Below are 26943 nucleotides of genomic sequence, written 5' to 3'. Positions count from 1 at the left end.
AAAGTCCAGGATGACAACTAAAGATCTGCCTAGGATGACAGCAAGGTAAGAGAACTAAAAAGCAACCAATCCAATTTAAAGGATGGAAGGAAAAAGATGGAGGGCTCTGAGAGGAAGTAAGGGAAACTTATTACTTGATATATTTAAGCAAGTGGGAAAAACATATTTTGAGAGATCAAAATATATCTAAAGGGGAAAATTAAGGATAAGCACAGAGAAATATGCAAGTTGTTAGAAGTAGCAATTAACTCTGGGAAAAATAAAATATGACCTAAAAAGGGGAAATAATCATTTAAAAATACTTGGCTCTGAAGTGAACAATATTTACATGATCATAATAATGTAAGCACTGAGAAGAATCAAGAAATTCTTTGGAAGGATGGAGAGTGGAAAGTGAATGACATTTAAGAAGGTAAAATTCTCATCTGTCCTAGCAGGAAATCAATAGATAATGTCAAAATGATAATAAATCAAGAAATATCATTGTAAGCATAATTTTAAGAAGTACATAGACCAATTCAAAACAAAATAGCTAAGATAGTTAAGATGTTTGCCTCTAGGGAATGTGATTGGGATGGCAGGTGTGACTGGTGTAAGAGATTACTATTTGGGGTTATAATACTTTGGGTACTATTTGATTTTTTCAACCTTTATTAAAAATGTTTTTAGAGACTTTTAAAGGAAAGAATTAATAACAGGGTTTCAAAAATGTGTGCTCTGTGTGAAACGTAGCCCAGCTCCCTCAAAGAATTATATCTTCCTCCACTGAGCCCCAATAATACTTTGTACATTGCACCATTATAGCTCTTCTCACAATTTATAGCCATTTACAGCCATTTTACTAACCCTAAGCCCCTCTCTGCTGGTTTCTTCTTCCTGTCTCCACTAACCCACTGTTTTCAAGTTGTTCCAGTCATAAGAGAAACAATTCGTTTGCAGTTCTGCCTCTCCCATGCTTGAATGTGAGGTCCTGGAGTTTCTTATTCATTTGTGTCTCTCTCAGTGCCTAGTTCAAAACATGGAATATCATAGCTGCTCAAGGAATGTTTATTGAATAATTAAATTAGATAAAATATTGAATGAATCTCTGATTCAGAGAACCTCAGTAGAGCCTACAAATGCATTCTTCCATCCATTAAATATTAACATAGAAGACAGCAAAGTTTCCTGTAAGAACTGTTATCTGTTCTTAAGGAAAAGTTTTAGATGTCTCACTACAATGTAAAAGGACAAAATTGTTTAATATAAGGTTCTTGGGAATTCCACATTTGACATCTGTGTCAAAAGGGTGAGATGTTTCAGAGATGCAGGTTCCCAAACTCATTGTGACTGAAAATCAGCTTCATGTGGTACACCAGCACTACCATATGTAACTGTAACTGTTACAAGATCCCCTTCAAGTGGTGAGACCGCCTTATGAGTGAGGCATCTCCCGAGCACCCTCTTTAAAACTGTCTCCCTCATCCCCCTCATCACCACTACCAGAAGTCCCTGTCACCCTCCTCCTCTACTTTTCCCCGTAGCACTTACCTACAACCAGGGAAGCTCCCCTGAGCTTTGGTGTCCAGAGTCTTTATTGGGGAACCATGGCCAACACAAGAACTTTCTGGGGTGAGGGATATATTCTATATCTTAACACGAGTAATGGCTACACACATGTATATACACTCGTCAAAAACCTTCAGCTATACACTTAAAATTTATGCATTTTACTGTATATAGATTACACTTCAGTAAAGTTCTCTTAGCATTAAAAAATTAAAGTGCTAAAAAATATAATTTGTATAATTTTCTGTATTATATACTGCAATAAAACATTTTTTAACAAGATGCACCTCACAAATCTCTGACTGTGAATAGTTATCATGGACCAAATGCTTGTATCCCCTCAAAATTCATATACTGAAATCCTAGCCCCAGTATAGCTATATTTGGAGATGGGGCCTCTAAGGAAGTTATTAAGGATAAATGAAGTCATAAGGGTGGGGTCCTGATCTGATAGATTAGCGTCCTTATAAGAAGGGATACCGGAGAGCACTCTCTCTCTCCAAAGATGAAATCATGGGAGCACACAGCTGCCTGCAAGCCAAGAGAAGAGGCCTCAGAATGAAACCTACTTTGTCAGTACCTTGATCTTGGACTTCCCAGCCTCCAGAACCATGAGAAATAAATTTCTGTCATTTAAGCCACTCAGTCTGTGGTACGTCGGTATGGCAGCCCAAGCAGACTAATACAGTAGCGTAACCACAAACAGCCCCTGATATTGCATCCTGAAATCCATCACTGTGTTGTAGCTGAGGCCACTCTTCCCACCAGCTACACCCCACCAATCATTGAACATGACAGGGATACTGAGTCAGGCCTGTTCCCGGGAGAGGTAGGACTCCTCTGATGGGCCACTTTGGCTCTAGACTCCCCATCAGCCTTACCAAAACTTTCTTAGAACTGCACAGTCTAAAATTTTTCCTTCCCTCTCTCCTCCACAGCAGTCAGACCTGCATTGCAGTCTGACAGTTCTCCCAACCTCCTCCAGCACCTTCCCTATTTTCCCACATAGACGTTTTCCCCAATAAATCTTTTGCATGTGTAATACCATCATGGCATCTGCTCCTCAGAGGACCCAAACTAACATAACTCCTTAGAAAAGGGAAAAGAGGTCAAGTCAACAAGTTATGTGGGAGAAAAAAAAAATCAGCTGTCACTTAACAAGAATAGTTAGAATATTACAGAAAACTTAAACATCAACTATATATAGAACAAACTTGCCTATCTATTCACTTAAAGTGATGTTGTCTGTGAGATCCAAGGGAAATCACTGTTTCTTTGAAACTTCAGTTTATTGAAAACTGCTACTCAGCCTCAAAATACTTTTCCAGTTTTAGCTTCTCACCACAACTCTACCCCAATCTTAAACAAGCCAAACAAACTGATCGTCTTAGTCATTATTCCTTATCAAGGACACGCTAATAAGGTTGATGAAAAAAATCAGGTCACAGAGATCATGAAGCAGAACATTCAGCTACCAAGGACCTTGAGGGACGGGCTGTATCTGGATAGCTCTGGAAACATCTCAACTTATTTAATTACTTAAAGTAATTCAGTCCATCAGGCTACTTTAGGCAGGAGCAGAGTGTGTAAGAACAGCACTTAATCTCATCTTGCCTTGCCAATAACTCCTTACTGCAGCTTTAGTTTGAACGATGGGATGTTCTGTCATTACCCATTTGCAGCAGTGACTCTGTGATCACAGCAGTGTGGCGTGAGCTTGGTCAACACGTCATAAACTTTCTTTTTCTAGGAACTATGGACATTCTGTGTGAAGAGTCATGTTATGTGGAACATTTTGTGCTTCTTAAGCACTGGGAAAGAAATCATAAAGTGCGGTGGATCCTCTTCTTAACCAGATGGTCATATCTTCCAACTGAGAACTGCAGTTTCCTTTGTGGTTGTTGTTTTCGTAAAAACAAAGGAAAGGGACTCAGGGAATCCATAGGTTTTGTTTCTCTAGAGAAAAAGGACAACCTATTTTGGTTCAGGTTGACTCTCTAAAATAGATGTTTATTCTCTATATCACAAGAAACTCATATTATATTTCCTTAGTCCATTCACTCGCACTCAAATTCACTCATTTTCCTTTATCCTCAAGCCTCCAACTCCTCCCTATCTTCACTCCCAGCTGAAGATGTTGCTTCCTACTCTTCTGAGAAAATTGAAGCAATCAGCAGAAAACTTCCACATACTCCTCTCATCACAAATTCATTCACCTACCAGCATCGTACACATATACTCCACCATCCTGTTACTATATACACTGTCTATGCTCATAGCAAAAGCCAAGCCAAGCATAGACATACCTTTCCAAGGCTGCAACAGTTCTTTGTTCTCTCCTACAGTATCAGCTTCTCCATCACTTCTGGATCATTCTCTTCAGCATATAGACATGCTATTGCTTTGCCAATCTTTAAAAACAACAACCAAGATAACAACCAAATCCACAATAACAAAACTTTTACTCCTCCCACCCCTAGAAACTGCCCATATTTCTGCTTCCCTTCACAGCAACATAATGCCTCAGAAGTACTGTCTCTATCCATTGTCTCTAATTCATCTCCTTCCATTCTCTCTCCAGTGAGACTTCCCCCCACATCACCACCAAAACTGCTCCTGTCAAGGTCAACAGTGACCACAGCTTTGCAAAATCTAAGGTTAATTGTCAATCCTCATCTTATTTGACCCATCAGCAGCATTTGACCCTGTTGAACACTCCCTCCTTCTTCACCAGACTTCCAGGTTACCACGCACTCCTAGTTTCCATCCTCCCCCTCTGGTTGCTTCTCAGTCTCCTTTGCTGGGTCCTCTCCTTCCCCCTATTGGAGCACCAAGGGACTCAGCCTGGATCTGTTCTCTTCTCCATCAACACTCACACTCCTGACAATCTCACCCAGTCTCACAACTTTAAGTTACATCTATATCCTGATGATTCTCAAATTTACACCTCTATCCTGGACCTCTTGCGATAGGTAGCTAGGTGGACACGAGCCGGGGATCATAGTTGGAGACCTTGCTTCGTCAGTGAAGCATCTTGCTGACATCCTACAAGATGCAGATAAAGGGTAACTGAGACCCGCCTTGTGCCACCACCGGAGTCTGAGACCTTCAACCACAACGATAAAAGCAACCAAATGCACAAAACAAAGCCTTCTACTATACACCTCTAGAGAACATTGACCTTTCTTTAATTTACATACAAATTCCATATGCATTAGCCCCCTCTTCCATGCGGGATGACTGCCATGACAGTTCTGGAGATTCCCCTGGAAGGTCAAGAACTCCCCCTCCCGACGTGTGGGTGGAGGAAAGACTATTATTGGCGGATAACCAGATAATGCTAATTCCCTTCTAAACAGCCCAAATCAAAATAAAACTAACTCAAGGGGCCAGCCTGGCGGCATAGCAGTTAAGTGCACGCGCTCCGCTTCGGTGGCCCAGAGTTCGCAGACTCAGATCCTGGGCACACACCGACACACCACTTGTCAAGCCACGCTGTGGCGGCATTCCATATAAAGCAGAGGAAGGTGGGCATGGATGTTAGCCTAGGGCCAATCTTCCACAGCAAAAAAGAAGAGGATTGGCAACAAATGCTAGCTCAGGGCTAGCATTTTCCTCACAAAAAAATAAAAAATAAAAATAACTCAAGACAGGGGGCAGATGGGTTCTCTGGCACTGCCTGCTCCTCGTTTGGAGTATATCTGACCTTTCCTCTAATAAATTTTTGCTTGCTTGCTGTTGCCATTGTGTCAGTGTCTGACGTCCTCTCTTATGCTGACCAAGAACCTGGATGATTGGACTTTTCAACTCCAGACTCAGAGCCACTTATCTGCACCATATATCCACTGATTGTCTAAAAGAAATCTGAAACATGTCAAAAATCCAAACTCCTGACCTTCCCCATCTCAGAAAACAGCAATTCCATCCTTCTAGCTGCTCAGGCCAAAAATTTTAAGTTCTCTCTCTTTCTCTCATTCCTCTATTCAATTTGTCATAAACTTCTGCTGACTCTAAGTTCAAAATACATCCAGAATCTGATGACTTCTCAATACTTCTACTGCTGCTGGTCCAAGCCACCATCATCTCTCATCAGGATGATGGCAGTGGTCTCCTAACTGGTCTTCCTACTTCTACCTTTGCCCGTCTTCAATCAATTTTCAACATGGCAGCAAATTAGTTTAAAACAAAAGCCAAATCAGGTCACCTTTGGGTTCAAAACCCACCAGTGGCTCCCACTTCTTTGAAAATAAAAGCGAAGGTCCTCTACAGAATCTGACTACTTCTTTGTTCTTATCTCTTACTAACCCCTTTCACTCACCCTCACTCTAGTCATACTAATCTCCTTTCTATTCCTCAAATCAGCACAGTATGCTTCTACCCCAGGGCCTCTGCACGGATTGTTTTCTCTGCCTGAATTGCTCTTTCCTCAGATGGGCTTCCAAGCTCCCTTCCCACAATATCTCCCTTTCTATGCTTCAGTTTCCTCATTGGTAAACTGATAAACTTGAGATACAAATACTACTCAACTTATATGTACATAGGTGAGACTTGTTTTGGCATCAGTGGAATCACACTATGTATATTATTCTACAGTTCTCTTTTCAACTTTAAAATTAATCCTTGAAATGCCACATATCACTTCATATGCTCTTTCTCATTTTTAACCTCATCTATTTTAACTGCTGCATTGTATTCCACAGGATAGATATATAATACCTTATTTATAAGGATACTCAGATTATAATCTATCTTCCTTCCTGTATTACAAACAATTCTCCAAGGCCTCTTTGTGCACAGATGCAAGGGTTTCTTTAGGATAAATATCTAAAAGTGGAATTGTTGGATTAAGGCTTATGCATATTTCTAAAAGAGATTCTAAGAAAATGCTGTCCATAAAGATCATGCCAGTTTACATTCCTATACATTTCTCCACATCTTCTCCACTATTGGATATTAGTAATCTTTAATCTTTGCCAATCAAAAGAGCAAATCTATCACTTCCTAGTGATTTGAAATTTCATCTTTATCATGCATCAAATTACTGTATATATTCAAGTACTATACTTTACCCTTTTGATGTTTTTGTGTGTTTTAATGCCTTATCAGATAAATACCTCCCATTACTCTTTTTGGGAATTTTTACTAGCTCTTCTTGTTTGCTTATTTTTCTATATATTCTTTAGGATCAGATTGTCAATTTCCACTAAGAATCTTTTTGGTAATCCTTTTTTGTGGGGGAGGATTGTGTTACATTTATAGATTAACTTAGAATTGACATGTTCATGATGTTGAATCTCTTGTTCAAAAACATGGTATGCCTTTCCATTTATTCTAGTCTTCTTTTTGAATCCTTCAGAAACATTTTCAAATTTTATATTGATCCTTCATGTTTTCTGCTATTGTAAGTGTCACATTTTCTTCCATTATGTCATCTAGTGAGCCATATACATGAAGATGTATCTGTTTATTAATTTTACACCAGCCAGCTAGCTGAATTCTATTACTGTTTGAAAACATTTTAGTTGTTTTTCATGGATTTTCTAGGAAAATATTCATACCAACAGCATATAGTAATAATTTAATCTCCTATTTGACTTTTATATCTATTTTTTCTTTTGTCTCATCGTGCTTGCCAGTACCTCCAGAATAATTGAGGAATCATTATTAGTGAAAATAGGGATGTTTCTAGTGGATGTATCTCATTGTTTTCATTGCCCAGTATCTAAACTTCTTTCTATGTTTAAACTATCTACCTTATAAGTCTTGATAGACAAATATCATCTCCTCTAACGGAGGTGAAAATGCTAGATATTTACTTTGCCAGACTCTCTTGCAGCTAGGGCACAGGTACATGACCTGGGCTCTGTCACTCAGATGCACCTATGCCAGGAGTTAGGAATGCAAGAAGGAAAGCAAAGGATTCTCTCCTACTTGTGCCAGTTGGAGAATAATGGCCATAAATTTGAGCCCTTGGTACAGAAGGGGCAGTGGTAAAAACAAATGCTTTGGTTTAACAAATGGTTAAGATTAACCCTTTGACACTTTTTTCCATTTCTGTTAAGGTCATTGGTAGATTTTTAAAAAAAATATATTCATCTATCATTCATTTATGGGATCTTTAATATCTCTTGATAGTGTTTTATAAATTTCTGGAAAGAGGTCTCAGACAACTTTCATTAGATTTATTGCTAGATATTCACAGTTTTTAATGATATTGTAAATAATACATTTTTATTATTCTTTTTTAATTTGTTGCAAATATATAGAAATGCAATTGATTTGTTATATTTCACTTATTACATATAATGGTTTATTTGTAGAGTTTTTAAAAATTTCTACATACACAATAATATCATCTGTGAATGACTGCTATTTTTTCCCTTTCATTTCTCATACTTTCAACATTTTTTTTAATTTCACTAGTTAAGGTCTCCAGTACAATGTTGAATAAAAATAATTTTTGTAGACATCTTTCTTTCATTACCAGTCTCAGAGGGAAATCCCATAAAATTTCACATCAGATATGATATTTGTTTTATTTGGAGTTTTTGGGTTTACTTTTTAGATTTGTTAAATATAAGATGTTTTCTTATATTTAAGGTTGTTTTTAATTATTAATAGATGTTGAATTTATATCAAATGCTCTTTCTGCATATGCCAAGACAGCCATATAATTTTTCTCCCTCATTCTGTTAATCTGGTGGATTACATTTATTGATTTTTTGAAATGTTAACCCAGTCTCACATTCTCTAAATAAACCACATTTGGTCCTTTGAAATATCAGTAGATTCGATTTGCTAATAATTTTTCTAGGACTTTTTGCATCTGTGTTCCTGAAAGACATTAATTTTCTTTCTCTTTTTTTTTGTAATATTCTTTGCAGATTTGTGCATCAAGATTGTCTAAGTATCAAAAAAATTTTGGAAAGTTTTTCTTTTTTTTCCTCTTCTCTGGAACAGTTTGTGGAACATGTTATTTCTTCCTTCGATGAGGGGTAAAATTCACGAGTGACTATGTTCCATCTTGTTCTTCTTTAAGAGGTTTTCTTTAAAAGGAGGAGTTTTATTTGTGGAAAAGTTTTTAATTACACATTCAATCTCTTCAACAGATATAGAACAGTGCAAACTTTACATATCTTGTTGCAGTTTTGGGTAAGTTCTGCTTTTCTAATAATTTTTCCACTTCGTCTAAATTTTCAAATTTATTGGCATGAATTTGTTCATAATATCCTTTATATATATTTAGAGATTTTTTTTTAGAGAAGTTTTGGGTTCTCAGCAAACTGAGAAGAAAGTACAGAGTTCCCATATACTCCCTGCCCCAACCACACACACACAGCCTTTCCCGCTATCAACATCCCCCACCAGAGTGGTACATTTGTTATAATCCATGAACCTCCCTTGATAGTTCGTAATCACCCAACGTCCTCAGTTTACATCAGGGTTCCCTCTTGGTGTTGTACATTCTATGGGTTTGAACAAATGTATCACGGCATGTATCCATCATTATAATATCATACAGAGTATTTTCACCGCCCTAAAAGTCCTCAGTGCTTCTTTTTGTCTTTTGAATGTCTGTATAAATATTCTCCTTTTTATTACTAATCTTGGTTATCTTCACCTTTTCTCTTTATTTCTTGATCAGACAGCAGAGATAAGCAGCTTTTGGGCTGTTCACAAGGTAAACTCTCTCCTCTTTTTTGCCTAACTGACAGAAAGCCTACCTGAAAATATGGCTCGTCTCTGTGATTCCTTGTTCAGCCCCGACTGCCATCCTCCTGCAAAGCAGGGAACCCGCGTACCCATCTCAGCAATGTTGGTTTGTCTCAGGTGTAGCATTTACTTTGGGAAACTGCGCTTTGCCAGTTTCATCTGAATTCTCCACTCGCAGGGATCCTCTTGGCATCTTCCTGTATCCCTGTTTATATTCCACTGCATTTGTTAGTTGTTTCTCCTACACTGTGATTCAGAGTTACAGATGTGTCTCTCAGTTTCACCAAAGATAGTGTTTGTGTTTCTGTTTCTCTGGTTTTTTGGCTTTTTGTTGTTGTTATTGTAGCTTTTGAAGAATTTTCAAGAACAGATGTATTTTAGGAACATCTCCTAAAATACAACCAGATGATTGTCATACTCAAGTTGGTAGGATTTGACTGGGATATATTGAATGCATAAATACATTTGGGGAGAATTACTATTTTCAAAATAGTGAATTTTCTCATTCAGGAATATGGTATTTTTCATCATTTGTCTTCTTTTATATCTTCCAATAATATTTTATAGCGTTGTTGTTGTTGTTTTCAGACAGTATTGCACAAATACTTTCAGGTTTATTCTTAGCCATGTCAAATTTTTTGTTTCTATTGGGAACTGGATGGTCCAATTGGTTATGGTCATATATGAAAAACTATTCCTTTCTGCATTTTAATCTTTTATCCAATTGCACCAGCAGTGTAGAGTTCTATCAGTCTGTCATTTTATTGTCTTGGATCTCCTAGGAAGATAATCATGTTGTCTGAAAATGCAATAATAGTTTTCTTCCTCTTCCTTTCAAATATTTACCTGCTTGATTTATTTTTGTGTTATTGCATTAGTCAAGACCTCCATTACAAGTAGTGATGATTAGCATCCTTATGTTGTTTGCACAGGTAAAGAGAATGCTTTCAAAGCTTCATCATTATATATGACTTTTGCTATAGGTTTCTAAGAGATACCCTGTACAAAGTTTGTTAAGTTTCCTTCCATTCCTAGTTTTTAACATGAATTGGTGTTGAATTTTGTCAAATATTTTTTCAACATCTATTGAGATAATATATGATTTTCCTTCTTTGAATTATTAACTAGTGAATTAAATTAGTAGTTTAACTAATATTGAAACTTCCTTGTGTTTCTACTGTAAGTTCTCTCCGGCCATAATCCACTATTTTTTAATGCATGGATGATTTAATTTGTTAGCTTTTATATAGAAATCCTGCATGCCAAGTTTATTAGTGAGTTTTGCCTGTGGTTTCTTTTCTGTGTGCACAATCCTTGTTAAATTTTAGTATGAGGGTTACACAAGCTTCACAGAAAGAGTTAGGATTGCTTTCTAGCTTTTAGAGTCTCTGGAGCAGTTTATATAACAAAGGAATTGTCTATTCCATAAAAATTTGGTAGATATCACCCTTAAAAACTTCTGGGTTTGGTGAAACTTTTAAGAAATAGATCTTCGACTATATTTTCAACCTCTTCAATTTTATTTATCTATTCAGATTTTCTACTGCTTGAGTCAATTTTGTTTAATTTTTTAGAAAATTAACAATTTGTCTAAATGCTCAAATTATTATATAAAATAGTATATTAATGTAGGTCATTGATAGATATTAATTGAATGAAGGAATTAATCGCATAATCTTTTTAATGATCTCCAAATCTGTGGCCAAATTTTCTTTCTTCTTCTCAATGCTGTTTATACAAGAACTTTTTTTCTTGATTAGGTATACCAAAATTTTACCCATTTTATTATTTTTCTGAAATAATATTTGTTATTTTGTAAGAGAAAGAGGTATATTATTATTATTTCCAAGGGAATTGTTTTTCTTAGATATTTTTTATATTCATTTCTCATTTTTTATATCATAACTAGTAAAAATAGACTGACTAATTTGATTCCTTGTAATATATGTTGAGATATGTTTTGTTTTGGTCTAAAGGATGGTAAATATTTGTAAATGCCCCATCCATGTTTTTTAAAAATGTCTTCTTTCAATTTTGTGGATATGAAAACTTTATAAACATACAAATATACATAGACAGATAAAAACATATATACATAGCTTTTTAGCTATGTTACTAAAAGCCTTCAAATCTTAGTTATTTGTTTACTCAATCGGTTAATTTCTGAAATCTCCCATAATGGTTGGAATTTATTTATCTTAGTATAATTATCAGTTTTTGCTCTCTATAGTGTGAATTGTTGCTTTTGGTAACAAAGTTTTCAAGAGTGGCAAGTGTGGGCCGGCTCCGTGGCTTAGCGGTTAAGTGCGCGCGCTCTGATGCTGGCGGCCTGGGTTCGGATCCCGGGAGCGCCCCGAGGCACCACTTCTCCGTCCAACGTGAGGCCGAGTCCCACGTACAGCAACTGGAAGGATGTGAACCTATGACATACAACTATCTACTGGGGCTTTGGGGGGAGAAAACTGAATAAATAAAATCTTTAAAAAAAAAAAAAAAAAAAAAAAAAAAAAAAGAGTGGCAAGTGTTAGTGAGTTGTATGTGTTGTCAATATTAAATATTTCTATTTGACTCACTTGTTTTTTGGCTTTGGATTCCATTTTAATTGCTATTAATATTACAACATTTGTTTTTTTTAAAACTTGTTTAGTATATTTTCCCTTTATTTTTCAACCTTTATATGTTATTTTGTTTTAGGCATGATTTTTGTTAACGGCAGATAACTGTATTTTACTTTTTCTCCTATCCAAGAGTCAATTTTTGTGATTATTGATATATTTTGATTCACTGCTGACTCTACAGAGATTCTACAATGGGAGAAACTGAAGGTGCTGTGGACGAGATCCAGAGACAAGTGGAGGGATTGGTCTTCACTGTGAGGGCAGGAGAGGAAGGCGGATGCAAGTGTCGGTGGGTTTGCCGGTTTTGATGAGTGGGCAAGATAAGGGACTTTGAGTCTGAGGGTGAAGTATGAGGTGAGAATGCTGCTGGAAAAGGGCCAAGGGTTGTTTAAAGAGAAAAAAGGAAATAATGCCAGGAAGAAGGACGCAAAGTAAGATTAACGCCAATTTGAGGCTTAAGATCCTGAATATACAGTGAACCCAGTCCACACACTCGTGTGACTTTGTCCTGCAGCATTGAACTGCTCAAATGGAGGCCCAGAGAAGACAGAGGGTAGCGTTCTCCCAAGGTTGGGGATTTGTCAGATGGGTATGACAGAGAACGGGGAGGAAAGTTGACTGCGTTTGCAAAGGACTGATTATATTCAACCACGGAATCTACCTGGAGAAGAAGGAAATAAAAGGAGGAAAAAGTGATGAGGCTCAATGGATTGGCTGTCAAAATGTCAAAGTATTATGCCTACGGGTTACCTGAGCAAGCAAACTGGGAGGACAGAAGGTGGTGGTCAGAGACAGGATATCTGAAATTGAGACTTCAGATGGAGTAGTTTCTGGCAATAACAAGATCCAAGGTGTGACCGTGGGAGTAAGTGGCTGGATTGGAATGAAGTTACTAATCATTAAGGTGGATGACCACAAGAGACCCAGGGTTAGCCCTAACACCTTGGCCTTCCCTCTTCTGGTTAATTTCTTTGATGAGAGAAAAAGCAGCTATGACCTGTGCTGGGCAAGAACCATGGACTCTCTCCTTGGTTCTTACCCTGTGGGGCTCTGCAATCCCTAAACTAAGAGCGAATGGGTCCTTTATTTAGGACCTGAGATGATACCCTATGTTATACGAATGCACGCCAAGTCTTGGTGGGGTGGGGTACTGAGGTGTGGGAGTGGAAGCCTGGGGAGCAAGAAGGTGGCATGGGGCCCTTCTGTGGCAGAAGTGAGAGAGTTTAACGGAGAGATGAGGCAAATGAGGGCTGCTCTCTAAATGTTACCTTAAGACCAGCCCTGGTCAATTTTTGCCTACTGCACACTGAATTTGGCTTGCATCGAAGAGAGTTTGAAATCTAAAATTAGTCAGATAAATTTGATTTTATGATAATCAGTTTTTTAATAACACCACAAAGAACCTCATCTATTTCAGAAAGGATTATCCAAAAGGTTAACATCTCTTTTTGTACCAAGAATAGCTCAAAACAGGATCTGATTTCAAGCTAGATGAGAATAGATTCTTTTTGTTACTCAGTGGCTGTCCAATAGTGGAAAGGTTAATACGTACTTGTTAAATTATGAACAAAAAAAAGTAGCCTTCTGCCTTCTTGTGGCTGTTCAGGGCAGATCCAACCATATCTGAACCAGAGTGCCCACTCAGCCACATGAGTGTATTAAACGATCAATGATTTCTGTTCTTTTCCATACATTTTTACTGTTAGGCTCAGTGCCTGCCTCTGGGGATAAGCAAAGGGAAAAAAAGATTAACTTAAAGTGCACCATGTTGCAAGGATGTCCATTTTGCTTCATTCATTTATCCAGTAATGTCCTATGAGCTGGGCATTCTGCAAGTGCTCTGAATAGAGACCGGAGACAGTTCCAGCCTTCAGGAGATTAGAGTCTAGTGAACATGGGGAAACAATTACTTTCAAAACTGAGGGGCTCTAATTACCAAGATTCATTCATTTTTTCCATAATTTTGTAAGCTATGTACCAAGTACTTTGTTAAGCCCTAGGAATAAATACAGATATACGGATATAGTCCCTGCCTTGATTGAATCATTACATGAGCAAAGAGGAGGTAATCTTGCCTGGGTAACCAGGGAAGTCTCCTTGGAGGAGTTGCCCTCCTCTTGAATCTTGAATGTAGACCAGAATCCTCAAGCAAGGAGGCATGGGAAAACATTCCGAGCAAAGCATCAGAGTCAAGAAATCACAATGCATTTGAGAAACTGCAAGTAAACCAGAATGGTTGGAGCTAATGGCTGGTGTGAGGGAACACTGAGAGATAAGGCTGAGGGGGACACACAAAAGAATGTACACATCATGTTAAAGATTTAAACTTTACTCTGGAGAGGATGGTAAGCTATTTAAGGATTTTTTTGAGCAGGGGAATAACATGATTGGGTTGCATTTTAGGGAGATCATTCTGCAGCAATATGGAAATTGGCTTTGTGTCAGGCAATACTGGAAGCCAGCAGTCCAATTAGATGCTCAACACAATGATCTTAACAAGGAATAATAAGAATCTGAACTAAGACAATGGCACCAAGGATAAAACACTGATATACGGTGAACTTGAGAAACATTTAGTAATATATAGGATTTGGGTGGGTGGTTAGAGATAGAGCTGAAGGATTAGAGGAGTCAAGGATGACTGCCAGGTGTCTGTTTTGGGCTAGATTATGGCATTATTAGCTGGCATAACAACAGCAAAAGAACATGCTTCAAAGTAAATGCAGTTTTCAAGGTAGATGCACCATGATGCAGTTTTTGCATTAAGGGAAAAAGCGCAGGAGAGCAGGTTAGGTTAAACATATAAGTTGAATATATAGGAGAGAGACCTTATCAAAATTAAAAACTTTTGCTCCAACTAAGACTCTGTGATGAGTATGAAAAGACAAGCTATCCTAGGAGAAATATTTCCCAACCACATATCCATCAAAGGCCTTGTATCTAGAATATATAAAGAACTCTTGAAATTTAGCAGTCAATAAACAATTAAAAATTAGAAAATGTGCAAGATATTTCATCAAAGACATGAAAAGATATTTCACCAAAGAGGATATATGGCAAACAAGCACCCGAAAAGAGGTTCAACATCATTAACCATGTTAATGAAAATTAAAGAGAAATGAAAATTAAAACCACAATAAGATATCACCACACACTTATTAGAATGGCTAAAATAAAAAACAGTAACACCAAATGCTGGCAAGGATGTAGAGAAACTGGATCACTCATACATTGCTGTGGGAATGTGAACTGGTACAGCCACTCTGGGAACAGCTCAGCAGTTTCTTAACAAAACTAATCTGGACTTGCCATGCAACCCAGCAATTAAACTCTTGGGCATTATCCTAAAGAAATGAAAACTTACATTTACGCAAAACCGTGAATTTTTATAGCAGCTTTATTTGTAATAGCCTGGAAAACCGGAAGGAAAAAAAAAGCGAGATGTCCTTCAGTGAATGGTGAAACAAACTGTGGCATTTCCATACCATGGAATACTATCCAGCAAACAAAAGCAACAAACTATTGATACAAGAAACTGGGATGGATTTCATGAGAATTATGCTGAGTGAAAAGAGCCAGTTTCAAAAGGTTATACACTATCTTATTAATATTCTTGAATGTCACATAAATTTTATAAATACATTTGTAAAAACACACACACAAGTGCATATGAACGTAGTGAAATCTAAATAAGCTCTGTGGATGGTACCAATGTCCATTTCCCAGTTTTGATACTGTATTACAGTTATGCAAGATGTTACTATTGGAGAAAACTGGGGAAGGGCGCAGAGGACCCCCCTTTACATCATATTTCAAACTTCTTGTGAATTTATAATTATTTATAAATAAATAAGTAAATGAGAGAGCAGATAATTGATAAAGCCTGGTCCTTGAAGTGACAAAAGAGTTGCTTCTAGTGCAGAGATGGAAGGATTTGCAATAAACAGGAAGGATGACGCTTCTTCCCTAAGAAAGGATGGAGAAATAGGTGCAGATGCAAGGAAGCAGGTGGTGGGGATGGGGGGTCAAAAGATGAAAAAAAGCCCACACCTAATGTTGTCCATTGTCCTTATAGAGTAGGAGTCATAACACCTGCTGAACGTGATGAGGAGGAGGTGGGGTACAAAGCTTGAGTGAGCTGAAGGTTTGGAATAACCACCGAGGGAATTGAGAGAGGGCATTTCATAGAAATATTGTATTGCCCCAATTTCTTAACCTCACATTATTGTCCACAGTGCTGTCCAGTAGAACTCTCTGCAATGACAAAAAGGGTCTATATCCATGCTGTCCAATGCAATAGCCACTAGCCACATGTAGCTACTGAGCAGCTGAAATGTGGCTAATGTAACTGAGGAAGTGATTTTCATTGTACTTTAGTTTGAATAGCCACATGTGATTAGTGGCTACCCTATTGAACAGTGAAGCTAACAGATGCACATAATAAAAGAGTCATAAATTCTCAACCACAATCCGGTCCTTTTGGGTGGTTAGTGAAGATCCAGGCCTAATATCCAAAGACCACAATTTTCTTCCCTTTCTGTGTTACTCATAATTCAGTTGGTACTAAAGCTGGAAATCATTATGAAATCCTTCATTCTCAAAGCTCCAAGAGCCAGCTTTGAAGCAATTCCATCTTCTATTATTTCTGAATTTCAAATCTCTTTGTCACACTTAATCCCAAATAACTTGGCAGCAAAGTCTTATTAAAACACAGCCTTAGAAGGTCTAAAACTATACCACATATGTGTTTTTCAGGACTTTCTAAGGCTCCGATGGTACATGAGCCTACCTACTTTCAGAGCATGGCTGAAGTGCTGAGGCTGTTCTAATAGGTGCACAAGCCAATGAGAAAACAACCTCCAAACTCAACCACGCACTGACTACTCGATTTCAATTCATACCACCCTCCCAAAATCTCACCAAGTTTCAAACACACTAGCTGCCTGCATTTCTGAAGCATGGCAAGGGCTTTCTGGCCTTGGGGCACTCAATAAATTACTTCAATAGGTGAACGTACAGAGGAATGGACAAATCAATAAAGTAAACAAAGTTCATGACTGGCACTCCTCCCCACCATTACCACCCACGTTCCAAGTCAAGCATCATGGTCCTGACCTTTCTCTGGCCCTACTCTTTTTACAAATCTATGTGCCATGTAAGGATAAAGAATGGACAGTGCTCATCTATGGCAATACTTAACATGGAAATCCAGTTTAGTCAAGACACAACAACTCCTCATTCAAATATTGCAGAAACTCATCAGATGACATGTTTGAGGGGACAAAGGTGTGACTCTCACTCCAGAGACATTCTCACAGGGTCCCTAATACCACCAATAAAAACTGCTGTGCTGGCATATTCTAGATGATTCTCCTCCAGTCAGCAACTCTTTGCAAGAAGTAAGCCCTAAGTTCTGTTGACTAAAGAAGTTCCTGGGGTTGCAATTTCCTGAGGATAACTGGTTAAAGCAGTTTTGGAAATAGAGGCTTTAAGTGATTCTGAGCCAGCCTGCCCTCTGCTCACATATTGGCTTTTTGGAGACGCTCTAAGGAGGGTTTGCAGTGGAGTAGGCCTTTTCCTCGTAACCTGAGAGCTTGGCTAATGACTCTCAAGTGTTTCTCTGATAGGGAAGAGCAACCTAGCAGAGCCTTTCAAGGATAGCTTGCACATTAAAAATTGATGCAGCACTTTAAAGTTTAATATTTAAACAAAATGCTTAGTGTTTACTGGTACCACACATTTTCATAGGTACCAAAAGTGGGGAAAAGTCTGTTGGGCTGGGGGAGTACTACTAAGAACACTCTCTAATATTCAAGGTATGTATTCCTAAAAAGTCACTTCAGGTTTTTTAGCCACTGGTTATCCTGGAATAATGGGTTTTTTTTCAGCCTACATGTAGACAATATTTAGGTTGGAAGGATTGACTGCCATCTCTTCCAATGGACGTGAGTACTGGAAAACCCCCAAATCTTGGCTTCTACACCAGCCAGTCTTAACCTTCATTTCTGCAAAGCTTTCAGCGTCACCATTAGCTGTAAATGATAGCACAAAAATCCAAGGATTTAAAAAATGCATGCACATTAAACAGAGTTCTTTCTAAGGGAGAGAATAAAAGGTGTATGGCAAAAACAAACGCTGGCCAAAATTTCAAAGATTAGGGATTGGGTTTCTATATGTAACAAGCTAGCAAGAGGAAAAACAAGACCAAAAGCAAAAAGAACGATGAAAACTACTTGTCATTAAATAATTCAGCTATATATTCAGGTGGTATTTGTAGGGGTAAAATATTAAGTGGGGGCTATAAAGTTATGAGTCTGGTTCCATAAGCCACACATAAGAACCAATCTCAACACATTCTTGTGGCACCTTCTGGGCACAACAGTGAATGACCTCCAGTGTCCCCCCACTGCCACTCACCACTCCCCCACCTTTGCTCAAGAGTCAAAATCCCAGGAGTGAGGGCCTGATTGGTCAAGATTAAGTCACCCATTGCCAATTAGCCAGGCCGATTGCCTGCCCCAACTGCCTGCTGTACTGGAGGAGGGGAGAAAAAGACTCATTCATTCAGTAACTATCATTTGTGTGTGTGTACCACAGGCCAGACATTGTTCTAGGCACTGGGGATACAGCTGTGAACCAAACAGATGAAGTTTCTGTTCTCATGGTACCTACATTCTAGAGTATCTGGGGAAACAGCACTCTAGACAAGGACAACAGCAATGGCCAAAGCTCAGAAGCTGGAATGAGCTTGGCACTTTAGAGGAACAGGAGCGATGAAATCAATGGGGAGGAGAGCAGTGTTAGAGTAACGCCTTCCTCTCCTAATGTTTCCTTCCGCATAGCAGGAGCTCATGAGCACAGCACCCCTGGCTGTTGGACCTGTTCACCCACTCACAGGGGAGGAGAAATTCCCCAGTGGGAAACAGATGCCCTTAAGGAAGGGGGCAGCCTTCTTGAAGATGAATGTCTACTAGAGTTTTCACCTCCACCTAGTGTGGTGTGTACCTTTCAGAATCCTGAAAGGACTCTGTATTTCAATGGTCAAAACACTTTCACTTAAGCAAACTTATTTTCTTAATTGTACTAGCAGGTTAGTTGTGCGAAGGAGGTTTCCAAAGTCTGGGGGTGGGGCAGAAGAGCCAGAAGAAACGCCTCTGAGGCACCCCAGCCTTCCTGAGTATACCGACGCTGCCTTCCAAAGGCTGTGAGCAAGGTGGCAGGGCAGTTATCTCCAGGCACAGAATGCTGGAAACAGAACTAGAAAACAAAGAGAACTCCCCAAAGACTCAAAAGCTGACAGCCAGGCTAGAAAGCAGACAGAGATCTCCCATCGTTTAAAAATCAAATAGTTTACCTGTAAAATAAGAAGGGATTCCTGGAATCTCACCAGTGTTCAGATCCCAATCTTCACTGAGGAGAAAATGCTAGTCCTGTCCTCAAAATATCTGAAGCCGGTAGAGAACTGAATTAAGCTAACACTGCAAAAAAGCTCAGACCCAAATGAATTAAACTAGTGCTCTCTACTTAGCAGCCTGAAAGAAGAAGGGGTGTGTTCTTTTATGGGAGTAAATGTTCTTCATCTCAATCTTCACAGTTATTTTAAAGAAATGGCTGGTATATAATCAAAAATTACGAGTAACATGAAGTAGCAAGAAAATGTGATCCATGAGAGGTCAAGAGAGAAAACCATCATTGGAGACAGACCCACATGGGGGAATTATCAGACAGACTTCAAAATAAATATGATAAGTATGTTAAAGCAACTAGTGGACAATGTGGACAACACACATGAGTATATGGTGGGTTTCAGCAGAGAAATGGAAACTACAAAAAGAAACAAACGGAAATGCCAGAAGTCAAAATTATACCAGAAATGAAGAAATCACTTAATGGTCTGAACAGCAGATTGGACATTGCAGAGGGAAGGAACTGTAAACCTGAAAACAGGTCGAAAGAAACTATAAAAAAGGAAACACAGAAGGGAAAAATAATGGGAAAAGTGGCCTAGAGCATCTGAGATCTGAGAAGCAATATCAAACAGTCTAATACATGTGTTATTGGAGTCCTAGAAGGAGAGAAGAGAGAAAATGGGGACAGAAGAAATATTTAAAGAGATAAAGGTCAAGAATTTTCCAAAATTCCAACCTCAGACTGAATAAATACAAGAAGATTAGCAAACCTCAAGCAAGATTAAAACAACAACAACAGCACCTAGGCATACCATAATCAAACAGCTGAAAACCAAAGATGAAAATAAACTTTAAAGCAGTCAGAGAAAACTGACATGTTACATACAGGCGACCAGTGATAAAATTGATGCCTGACTACTCATCAGAAACAATGAAGGACAACAGACAATGGAATGACATCACTAAAGCACTGAAAGAAAAAACTATTTACCTAGAATTCTACAACCCACAAGAACATCATTCAATAATTACAGTAAAATAAAGACATGTTCAAATAAACAAAAGCTGAGAAAATTCATTGCAAGTATAAGAAATTCCAAAAGCTGGAGGCAAATGATACCGGATAGAAAACTTGATCTGCAAGAGGAAATTAAGACCACCAGAAAAAGTAAATACCTGGGTAAATATAAAGAGTTTTTAATCTTTATTTTAATATTTTTAAGTTTCTTAAAATACTATTGACTATTTGAAGCAAAAATAACTATGTCTTATTAGTTTGAAAAGCATCCAACCCCATTCAGCCCCCAAATTAAGCATTTATCCTGCCTTTCCTATATAAACTATATCTCATGGTAACCAAATAGTTGATGAGGGGAAGTTTCTCTTTATAGAAATATACCAGTTAATAAATGAAGAAGGAAAGAAAGAATTAAAACGTCAACACTTTGCCACATCTAATGAATTAAGGGATTTAGGCAAATATCATCAAGAACTGCTAAGAGAACAGAAGGACAACCAGGCATTCTATGACTTAATGCACTCACTTAATACACTCACTTCCACCTATGAAAGTATTCTAGCCAAAAATAATTCAACCCAAATCCGATTGATCCTTTAGATCTAACTAGATCCAGATCTAACTGCCAATTTACAGAAAATACAGAGGACAGAATATTCTTCTAAGAGGCATCATATGTGAGCATATGTGGCCACTTACTAAAAATATTCTTAATCACATATTTTTTTTCAAAAAAAGAGAGAGAGAGACATGTACTTTTTTTCATTTTTATGTCCTACTGAGAATATTGAATACTAAACGCATTGAATGCTTATCATGTGCAGTCAACACATTTAGTTGAATTGAATTAAATTTCCTGAAAAATGGCACAGATATCTTCTCAGTGCCCTAAAGGCTAAAACCCAATTATAGCCTGATGAATCTATTAAAAAAACAACTCCAATTAAATTTAAGAAAGGTCACACCAGGCTTCACATGCCACTCACCTGAATATACCAGAAAGATGTTACTTAAGCACGCATGTGCTTAAAAAACAAAATACCCATTCTCTATCCCACCAGCCAGCCCTACTCAGCCTCAAATGCCATCTAATTTCCCAAAGGAATTCTAATGAACAGAACACATTATAGAGTCTTTTTCTATCTAATAATGAAGCGACACAATTTAGAACTTGTGTCTCAAGATCTATCACATGCCCTTTGTACTACTGTGAGCACCCTCATATATTTACCAAGATACTGAAAATAAAAAACATTGACTATGCAGTGACTTGACTGAGAATGTATCATTCCAGGTGATTTTTATGTTCTCACATCTTACTCTCATATTTCAATTTTCTACTATAACTAAAAAAATTGAGGATCATTTTGTCTAAGAAAAATCCAGCAAAATGAAATGCAATCCACTAATACATGAGCTATAGAAACATGTAAACAAATTTTAAAGAGAAGCTCACAACAGCTGCAGCATCTTTAACCATACTGGCTGATCAACTCCAATTCATCCACCATAACTGATTTAATATGAGAGTATAATTAGTACTGTTGATTACTATCTGGTGCCAGATATCCCAAATGCCCCACCTTCGTGCTAATTAATCTTGAAAACTTTCCAAGCTTCCTCTACCCTGCCTGCCTCTGTTCCCTGCATCAGCACACACATAGCGTTCTACTCAAACAGAGCCACAAGAACAGCATCACCAGGTCTTGCACACAGTTGGTACTCAGTAAATGTTTGTTTATCCGAATCACTGCTCCTTCATCACAGTAATTCTCATTAGAATGGAAAACCAAGAGCCAAGATTTAGGCCTGGGTCACTTTAACTGGCATTGATTTAAGGCCATGCAAAACCATGTGATCAAGTTGTCACTAAAAGCAATCTTTAGAAAACCCAAGCAATCATCACAGGAGTAATTTAGTGGGAATACTCTGCCTTTGGACCCTACAAGGTGATAAGCCATAAGGATGTATTCACATGTCACTGATCTAAATGAAATCAGTAGAAAGCTAACAGAATGAGGCAGTGATGCTATTAAAAACTAGGCCAAAAGACTAAAGACACTGAATAATCTCTAATCTTTTGTACTAATATAGTTTTCCTTGAAATATTTGTGAAGTGACTAAGACCATTTGGTATGTGATACAGCAAATGTTATCTTCAACAAAGATACGGTTCACAACTTTTGCCTCCTGTAGTCCCTTCCTCATTCTGCCCTGCCCTTTTGAGAAGTCCTACAACCTCATAAATCAGGCATTAGTTTTCCATTCTAAGCAATCCCCTAAAAACACAGTGGGCTTTTTCCAGGAGCCACCACTGCAAAACAGTGGTTTAGAGTTTTTCTCATTAGAGTGGTGTTGTTCAAGAGTGGGAGGGAGAGGAAAATACCAAGAATGGGCCCAAGAATTGGAAGAAGCAAAGTTGAAATATCCAATTTGGAAAATCGTAGTTCACCACCAATTGTGGCATGATCTGTAGCTCTTACTCACACTTCCTAATGGAAGGTACACACCACTGCTCCGGGGAACTAAACTTTCTATTTGAGAAACCATAGCCTTGTCATTCAGTTACTTAATAACCCTTCCTGAACAGGGAGAGAAAAAGAATGGTTGAGGACTGGGGTCCTGTGGCATTTTTAATTTGCAGCACTAGCTTCCCTTGAGAAGACAGTAATTGCTAAGACGGGACTGGTGAATTACACCAAAAGCCCTGGTGCGATGCACTTACCTCACACAGAAGACTTAACACTTTTTCTCTCCATCTCAACATGCTTGTCTTGAGACGCGCCAGCAGCATCTGCAGGAACAGCGTTGGGGGTCAGCATATTGGCAAGAAACACTAACACCTGGGCAGGATCGTCTTAGCCTTTCACCAGGTTTTACGCTTTTCTGAGTACTCATCCACGACGCAGGTCTCTCAGGCACCTCCGCCTCGTTCCTCACCGAGTCCACTGTCTCCTTCCCTCCCTGGCTGTGGGCATTTCCCAAACCACAGTTCTCATCCCCCCAAATCTTCTCTCTCCACATTTCTCCCATAGTGAGTTGCTGCAGTCTCACTCAGAACTCTAGGTCTGTGACTAATACATCCTCATTTCTGTATGTATACTTAAAAATTTGCTAAGAGGGTAGATCTTATGTTAAATGTTCTTATCACACACACACAAATAATAATGATAATAAACAAGAGGGCAGGAGGAAACTTTCGGACGTGATGAATATGTTCGTGGCATGGGTTGTGTGATGGTTTCATAGGTGTATAATTATCTCCAAACCCATCAAGTTGTATACATTATGTACAGTTTTTTTAATAATAAAAAAATTTTAAGAATTTATCACTAAGAAAATAATCACCATGTCTCTCCAAACTGTTTATTTATACTTTACTTCTAAACTAGTCTTGAAAATTCAGAATTTAATTTTTCATTTGTAATACAAAAGGAATACCTACATATTTAAGAAAATATAGAAGATATAATCCTGAAAACTAGAGAAAAAATTAATATCCTAGAAGATATAATCCTGAAAACTAGAGAAAAAATTAATATCCTAGAAGATATAATCCTGAAAACTAGAGAAAAAATTAATATCCAGACAACAACTATGAATCTTTTGTTGTATTTTCTTCCTAGAATTTCCTATATGTATTTTAACACAGTTGCAAATCTATTATGTATATAATATAAATAAGCCATTTGGATTCTACTTTAAAATTTTTATATAATAAACATTCTCATGTTAATACAAAAAAAGAACTCTAGCTCTAACCTCTATGCTAGTGATTCTCATATCTTTATCTCTAAAATCAGAAATATTTACTAAATATCTACAAGAGAATATATTTTTAAGTTTAAAAGTGATGGAAAAAATCATAAAGAAAAAATTCTGGTGTGTTTGTGCAAAAAATTAGAAATATCTACACCTGCAAAAGTAAACAAAAATGAAAAGGCAAACAATAAACCAGAAAAATATTGCAATAAGTACAACAAAATAACATTTATAAATGTTATATATATATAAATATTATACTAGATAAATAAGAGTATAGTATATAAACATTATACTAGATAAATCACAAAAGAAGAAATGCAGATCTCATACATATATGGGAGAAAAAAATCACTTGAAAAATGCAAATTTAAACAGAAAAATAGCCATAACTATAGATGATAATTCATGCACAAAAATGCTCATATTGTGTCATTACCATAATATCAAATTGGAAACCATCTAAATGTCCAACACTAGGATAATGGTTAGGTAATTATGGTACAGTATATAGTTGGATCCATGGTGGGGCTTTAGGGGATCTTCATATATTTGATAAACAAAATAAATTTTCCCAAAAGTGAAGATTTAAACTGCTCCAGGAGGCTTTCAGTTAAGTATGAAGGATGGATAGATGCACTACTTCTGCTTGCTTCTAAAATGCCACTAAAATGACAGCAGAGGGCTGAAGACAAAGGACAAAGAGAACCAAAGAAGAAGAGGTAACGGTGGACATGACAATTCAATAAAATTGCAGGAGGTAGAAAACAGACGGAGAGGTCAAAACTAACTTGGCAGAGCTGAAGAAAGCTGAAACCTAAGTGCCTATGAAGGAGAAACCAATGAGAAAATGCTGATTCACCCCCACAGAACTCCTGAGAGGCTCAGAAATCAGCAGTCTCAGCTACACTGTGGGGGAAGCAAGTGACAAAAAACCGGTTGAAGAATCTGCATGGGGAACAGTTAGTCCTGGGGCCCTCCTTCTCTCTGAGCAGTCAGGCAACAAGCTTTAACTGCCCCCCAAGGGATAGGGGATTTATTCTCAGGAGCATTGAAACTGAGAGATTCAGTACTTAAAGACGTGGGCATGGCAGAGGGTAGTAGCGATGGTGTCTCAGACTAAAAATGGGAATTAAGCGAAAATCTGCATGCTGAGCCTTAATACTCTCAGCTCCCTTCCCCAGTTTCACGTCCAAGAGTGCCAGCAACCAGGCTTACCTTCCAAGCACTGGACTCCAGGACCTTGCTCTGGAAGACGGAATGGTCCCAAAGAATAGATCTATAAATTCAGGCATTTGGGGGCCCCACAGCAAAGGTCCTGCTTAGTCCCTGATCATCCCATAGTCAAGCCCACCAGTTGTCAAGCCTCACCCACCTGCTCAGGGGGTCCAGTCAGCATTTTAGTGCTTCATTGCTAAATATGAATGCAGAGCTGCAGACCCGAGAAATATGAGGGAAGTCTTCCTCCTGCAATAGACAGATTGAAATAATCAAATAGGAAAATGTAGCTTGGAAACAGAGATAATACAGAAAACAAGAAAATAATAAAACTAAGAACCTCAGAGAAATGAGAAGACATTGCACCCATGAAATAAGAACAAAAGAAACAATCAGAAAACAAGAAAGAGCTCTAAGAAATTAAAATATGATGACCAAAACTGCTTAGCGAAACTGTCAGAATCTTGCCTGAACCATATATGGGATTTCCGTGTAGATTCCATATGATAGAAAGAGGCCCAATGATAAAAGTAAAGTTTTAATATTCTGCTCTACAACATGCATTATTTTCGGCCATTTTTAAGTCATACCCAATAGAGTTCTTAACAACATAGAAAAATGCTTATATATAACATTGAGTGAGAAAAGCAGAAAATTTATATTAAGTATTACAGGTGTATTTTCAGGTACTACAGACATATATATGTATTATATAACAGGTATATTTTCACCTATACAAATGTGCACGTTGCTGTATGTATGCACTGACTCTTTCCAGACTCCTAGCATTTTTACTTCTCGCTCCCTCCATCCTCCACCAAATCTAACTTGTCTCCAGAGCAGGAAAGATTTTGCTACCTCAATATAGAAGTGTATACAATCCAATTTCCAGACTGATAAATATACGAGAAAATATTTACCTTCCTCTGATAATCCAAAAATAGCTTAAAAGTGTGAGAGTAATTTCACTAGGAAGCCAATGTAAATCAAACAAAACAGCAAAATAAGGCATAAAAAGGAAGACCTTCAGAACATAAGTTTCTGAATAGGATAATTTACCTCCCAGGAAAGCTCTCTGGGGCCTTGCTTACGTCGATCACTCCTATTTTACAAGCAGTTGTTACACATTTGGTGATCTAATTTTCAAGTTCAAAGCAAATTAGCAGCAAGTAACAAACAAAAATAGATAAGAACCTGAGGCATCCAGAAAAAAATACACTGTGTTTACAAAGGTAGGACAGTAAGAAACACATTTTTTAAAAAATTTCCATCCAAAATTGTTAAAAATTTCAAAATATTTCCAAACAACCCATATGTCTGCCAATAAGGAAATGGATGAATCAACTATGGCGCAACCACACCATGGAATACTATGCAACCATGAAAACAGAATGAGAAAAACCTCACTATACCAATATGGAGTAGTCTTTAGGATGTATTATTAAGTGAAAAGAGCAAATTGTGGAACAGAGTATATAGTATGCTACTTTTTGTGAAGGAAAAGCAGCAGGATATTCATTGTTATTTATACTATAAAGTTATATTTATGTTTACTGTTATTACAGAAATTAACTTGGAAGGATAAACCAGAAACTAATAAAAAATGGTCATCTATAGGGGACAGAGGAGGAATCAGGTAGAAGGAATAAAGATGGAG

General features: G+C 37.8%; 1 protein-coding gene across 11 annotated transcripts in view; it reads right to left on the bottom strand.

The window, feature by feature from the left end:
* The window catches only part of PRUNE2 (prune homolog 2 with BCH domain), a 346173-nt gene that overhangs the window by 293769 nt on the left and 25461 nt on the right, over window positions 1–26943 (bottom strand). For all 11 annotated transcript variants that reach the window (XM_087444459.1, XM_087444456.1, XM_087444458.1 and 8 more), the window contains exons 2-3: window positions 25444–25535; window positions 23032–23100 (exon numbers count right to left, since the gene is read on the bottom strand). In XM_087444459.1, coding sequence (XP_087300585.1) covers window positions 23032–23100; window positions 25444–25467 — 93 coding nt within the window. In that variant the 5' untranslated portion in view covers window positions 25468–25535. The remainder of the gene's footprint in view (window positions 1–23031; window positions 23101–25443; window positions 25536–26943) is intronic.

This window comes from Ceratotherium simum, chromosome 20 (assembly GCF_057802395.1).
Source record: "Ceratotherium simum simum isolate JZ-2026a chromosome 20, ASM5780239v1, whole genome shotgun sequence".
NCBI lineage: Eukaryota > Metazoa > Chordata > Mammalia > Perissodactyla > Rhinocerotidae > Ceratotherium > Ceratotherium simum.
Note: the sequence above shows the minus strand (reverse complement) of the source record. Positions and strands in the feature narration are given on the sequence as shown.